This window comes from Echeneis naucrates, chromosome 15 (genome assembly GCF_900963305.1).
Source record: "Echeneis naucrates chromosome 15, fEcheNa1.1, whole genome shotgun sequence".
NCBI classification, from domain to species: Eukaryota; Metazoa; Chordata; class Actinopteri; order Carangiformes; family Echeneidae; genus Echeneis; species Echeneis naucrates.
The window spans coordinates 1696690-1702280 of NC_042525.1; the positions used below are offsets into that span (position 1 = coordinate 1696690).

Sequence of the window (5591 nt, forward strand, 5' to 3'; positions counted from 1 at the left end):
TGCACTGACTTAATGATATTTTTGGTCGCCCCCTGCTGGTGAGTTAGACTGACTAGGAAATGTTCATTCCGGAAACGCGTCATAATATTATCAAAATAAGTGTGAGGGTGCCCATTGATTGTGTTCGGAATGACTAAATTACGGTTGTTTGTTTTATGTTATGCTGCCTACACACTTTTACTTGATTCCCTTCATCTTTTAATTGCAATGTCGTCAGATAAAACTCATCATGTTGCTTAATGCGATCCATGCCAATTTTCTATTCACTCCTATTGGAAGCTTTGAGCTTTTTAGGGATTGTATTTGACACACGATGCAAATTTTAAATACATCTTGAGGACAGTTTTGCGTAATAACGTATTAAAACTTTTATTATTCAGTTTAGTTCGCTATCCTTTCAGCTCGAGCCACATTTATTCTGAAGTGCTCAGACCGGAAGTTGTGCTGTTGGCGCTCGCGCGTCACAGGGGAGATGAGTCGTTAACCTGCACGAGAATTAGCGAAAAAGTGAACATTAAAAAGTAATTTGTTTTCGTGATTAACTTTAATTAGACACTGACACCGAGTCAGTTCACTGAAGCCGTCTTATCGGACAAAAAACGCCAAAGAACCGCGTTTATGTTGATTTATGTTGGCTTTGTTTAAACTAAGTTAGTAAACTAAGCTAACTTGCTAACTCGCCGGAAGAGTCGTCGGAGAGTTAAACATCTTTCCGATGTTTTGTTTTTAACTGAGTTCGTTCGAAGTCTTTCTTTTTACCATCCGGCAGCTGGAAGACGGGGAAACTGGGAGAAGACTTCCCGGGAATGTCATCACCTCCGAGCGGCCGCAGGAGGCATGAAGGGTCGACGAACACATCCGACAGCGACTCGGAGGACGAGGTGCGTTTACACGTTATTATTATTATTATTATTATTGTTATTATTTAACGTTACATGAATAAAGGTACACCTACTTTGTATGAGGCGGGAATCCACATGACGTCAGTGCAGGTGCGTGAACGCGCTGAAGCTGCAGCTCGTGACCGTGATTTGTTTTTACCCCCCCACACAGCCCAAACTGCCCCTCAACCAGTTCTACCCCTACATCCGCTGTGCCCTGTGCTGCGGCTTCCTCATCGATGCCACCACCATCACCGAGTGTCTGCACACGTGTGAGTTCCCACAGTCCACCGCTGCTTTGAAGTCTATGGGAAAATGGCTCTGAATCCCCGTCCAAATTTGGAGAAAGTTTGTAGATTTACATAATCTGATGAAGGACCACAACTGTTAACAAGATGGAAAAGTGATACCAACTCCACTGGGTTCACAAAACGTCAGATTGTATTGAAATCTACAGGAAATTGATTTATAAGTGCAGTAAACATTTTCCTGATGAGTTTATTGTCTGACTTTAGTTTCAAGTCTTTTTTAATAATAGTAAATTGGGGGTTGTGGGTTTACTCCTCAGTTCTACCTTTTTATCTAAATATGGCTTCTTTCACTTTTTATGAACCAAGATGACTGCTGGACAAATTCCAAACTCAAGGCAACTATAAATTTGATTTTCTGTTGCAAATGTTTGAACACAATTCACTAACATTTAACATTTAGGGGATTTGTTTATTTCTAAAAATGTTTATTAAAAAAAAAACAATGTCAGCTGATATCTGAATAGTACCAGACTTCTGGCTGTGTTTTTATAATGTTTTTGTTGTTTTATCTTACAGTTTGTAAAAGCTGCATCGTGAAGTACTTTTTCTACAGCAACAGGTGTCCCACATGCAGCATCGTCGTCCACCAGACGCAGCCTCTGTACAATATCAGGTGATACTGCAGCTGAGAAAAAACACCACATGAGTTGTCGTTTGTGTTTGGTTTTATGATGTCAGCATTTAAAATCTGCAGTGACCGATCAGTGTAACTCTCTTTTTTTTTTTTTTTTTTTTTTTTTTTTTTTTCTTTTCCTACAGGCCTGACAGACAATTGCAGGACATTGTTTACAAAATGATTCCTTTCCTGGAGGAATGTAAGTATATGCACAAATACTCACTCGTAGTCAACTGTAATAAGACAGTTTATGAGTGAAATTCAGTTGTTTTATTCTTTCATAATTCTCTATTTGGCCTTGATGATAAAACAAATCTATGCAGATATGTTCTGTCTTTTGTCACAGATGATTCTTCTCAGCTGTTCTTTGTTAAACTCAGTCAAATTTTAATTTTAAATTAATTATTTAATTTACTTTTTCCTGACAGATGAACAAAAACAAATGTGCAAATTCTACAAAGAGAGAGGGATGGAAATACCAAAATCAGGTAAAATAATCCTGCATTTAAAGTTTTCACAGTAAAATGCTCTACTGCTCTTTCTGCACTGGGGCCATAAACAAAAACACAAAGGTCATCGAATGGAGGTGCGACCTCTTTATCTGTCTACATGAATTAAATTCAGGTTTTATATTTGCAAATTACACTTTTTATAAACGTTTAAAGAAATTAAAGTTTTGTAAATGTACAATACATTTTTATTGTAATAAAACAAACCTTCCAAAATAGTATTATAGTTTAATTATAATTATCTTCTCAGTAAATAAGACTAAAGAAGAGACAAATGAAACCCGACATCAACAACCAAACACAGAGAGAAAATTGATATATGGATTTATTGCTATAGAAATGAAATTGACTGGAATTGTCAAAATTTCATGAAGTTCCTCAGTGTTGCATCACTTCTTCCTTTGCAGTGGTGATCACCTCTCCAGGTCCTGCTGTGTCAAAGAGGCAGAAGAAAGAAAACATTCCTCAGTCTGTGTTCACCATTCCCCCTGAGCTGGACGTGTCTCTGCTGCTGGAGTTTGTTGGGTAACAATTAATGACATTACATTTATCTTAAGAGTCACTTTTATTGTTGGTAACCTTCTTTCTGCAAGTCATGCTTTCTGCTGTCAACTGGGCTTGTGACAGTTTGGAGAAGTTCAGTGCAGTTACTCAGACATGCCAACAGATGGTCTTGTTGTCTCACTGATTATCAACTGACGCTGCGCTGCTCTTGTTTTCAGGGCTGAAGAAGGAATTGACAACTATAAGGTAACAAACTCACTCTTAATCTTAAATCTGTAAAACTAGGAAGACAGAATGGATGAGAACTTGATAGAGGTTTTTCGTGTTCGTGGATTAAAAAGTGAGCTGATACACAATAACATAAGTTTTAAATTAGTTTAACTGTTCAGTTTTTTGTTGTTGTTCCTGTAGAGTTTATGAATGTGACTCTGCTGAGTGACTTAGTTTATTCCACACCGACCGTCCTGTTCCCATTCAGCCTTTAGAGAGGCCATTCGTCCGTGTTTCTGGTGAGGCCACCGTCCGCCATGTGGAGTTGTTCATCAGGAGGAAGATGGAACTTAGCCCGACCTGCCAGGTGAGTCTCCCAGGCTAACAGCTAATCTGTTAACAAAGTGACAGGACTTAACTCATCAGGCCTTGATCCTTATTGTAGCTTCAGACAAAACCAGAAGCAGTGTAGTGTAGGTCTGCATAGTGACCAGGAGCAGATTAATGAGTTGAACCTGAAAAATGTGTAATTGCGGGGAGACAAGACACCTACTCGGTACAAACAGAGCCGAACACGGAAGGGTTGACTGCTTGGATCAAAACACAGTTGCCCAACATCTGAAGGACAGCAGCCGCTGTCCAAACCACTTCCTGTTTGTTTATTGGCCAGTTCAATGTTCCTCTACTAGAGCCACTCTGATTATACTCGTAGCTAAAAAATAAAAACCTGAGTGTGGCTGTAAAAGGCTTGAAGCAGGCTCTTTCTTTGTTGTTTCTATGTTTTGCAGGTTGATGTGGTTTGTGGAGATCACCTCCTTGATCACTACCAGTCACTTAAAGACATCCAGAACTCAGTGGGAGAGGAGGCGCTGCAGGTGAGAAACATAATCACACCCAGGAACAAACCCAACACGGTTATCACAATGCTAATTTCAAAACCTTGAAACTGACGCTGACGTTATCCTTTTTGCTCCAGGATGGTCTGCTGGTGCTGCACTTTGGCCTGGTCCTGCCCTCCGAGGCCTGAGCACCAGACTCATGAACTTTGATTCCCTTCATCAGACTCAGGATGAGTTCAGTGTCAGTGTTTGCACCACAGTTGCTTCAATGTTTCAGTAGACAACAATTTAGGAAAAGTGCAAACTCCTTTTAAACTCCAAATATCAAATGGTTAGCTCTCAGGACGATTTGCCAAAGTGCTGGCACTTAAAACCGAATTTTACCTGAGTGGAAATGTGGAAATGTTTGTGTTGTTCAGTTTCCCTCAACTCAGTGAAGAATGAAATGTCTGCTATTGCTGAAACTGAATTTTGCTGTAAATATACTAAACTGCATCTGTGAAGCTAGCATAAGCTGCATTTAACTAATTCAATGCTAATTTAAAGGGGTGACTGTGATTTCAGATGACTCTGATATAAAGGGCTTGAACCACTACCAAAGGTTTGTCTGTCTTTAAGTCCTGCTTCCTTCTTGCTGATCTACATATTTAAGGGCTATTAACTTTTTTATAGTGTCTGTTTATGTAAATTAATATGATTGACTTAGCTTTAGTTCATCTGAAATTTTATTTTTTTAAAGGTTGTTTGTAAAAGAATATTTGATTGAAATTTGATATATACAGTTTTCCTACTTTTGGCAGTTTGAATTAATAAATAAATGTTGTGTTTTCCAATTCATCCATGTTTCCTCTTTTGTATTTTAATGTTTTGTTTTAATATTTACTCTCTGATTAAAAAGTCTGATCTACTTGAAATAATTAGCTGTCATTGACATAGATTTCCCAGTATATGGCATTGATTTACAAAATTTATTTAACTACCAATAAATGCAGCCAGGTGGAAAGACATTTTCATGTGAAGAATAAAATGTTCTTTTTTCTCTCCTATTCCCTGTGCAATAAATGAAAAGACACATTAGAAACTGTCTCAAAAGTAAAGAGAAGTTATGAGTTGGTTTTGTAGTTAAAGGTGGCGTCTTCTGCTTTAACTGGTGAGAAGGTGCTTGAAAGATGTTAAAAATGGAAGTGATAGTTGTTCTGGACAGCTTCAACTAAAACACATTTATTGTTTTATTTGTCTCTACATAATCTCACAGATGAGACCTGTAGTACCTCTCTGTAAAAATTAACAGCAAAGGTGAAACTTATGACATCTAAAAAAAAAAAACACGTCAAGATTTTACTGTTCATCTATGCTTTGTTGAAAGGCTGACACCTCCATCGTGTCAGTTTGGTGTTAAACAGAGGAAATCGTGTGGTAGGTTAATTATCGTGTTCCTCTTCGGGTCTCAGTGCGCATGACAGAAGGCTTTAAAGGCGATCGGAAAGGCTGGACGTAAACGGTAATCCATACGCAGTCTATCAAAACGATCTCAGAAAAATTACCCAACTTGATTTTCAGAAAAAGGTCGGCAGTCTCCCTGAACCCACTCGACTCCGCTTTAAACGCGATTGCAATTGTTTTCCAGTTGTTATGATGGTCTGAAACTGTCTTTGCGGATTTAGCAACCAACGCCGTCGCATTGCACCCACTTCCGTGTTCGATTAGTCGCGGCTGTTCCA

At 38.7% G+C, this 5591-nt stretch overlaps 1 protein-coding gene across 1 annotated transcript; it reads left to right on the forward strand.

The window, feature by feature from the left end:
- The first annotated feature begins 456 nt into the window (after window positions 1-456).
- pcgf6 (polycomb group ring finger 6) lies at window positions 457-4707 on the forward strand. The gene is made up of 10 exons (XM_029521385.1): window positions 457-881; window positions 1054-1153; window positions 1709-1805; window positions 1952-2007; window positions 2237-2296; window positions 2725-2842; window positions 3040-3067; window positions 3300-3398; window positions 3820-3906; window positions 4008-4707. The coding sequence occupies exons 1-10, from the start codon at window positions 807-809 to the stop codon at window positions 4056-4058; spliced, it is 771 nt and encodes a 256-aa protein (XP_029377245.1). The 5' UTR covers window positions 457-806; the 3' UTR covers window positions 4059-4707.
- The last annotated feature ends 884 nt before the right edge of the window (window positions 4708-5591 follow it).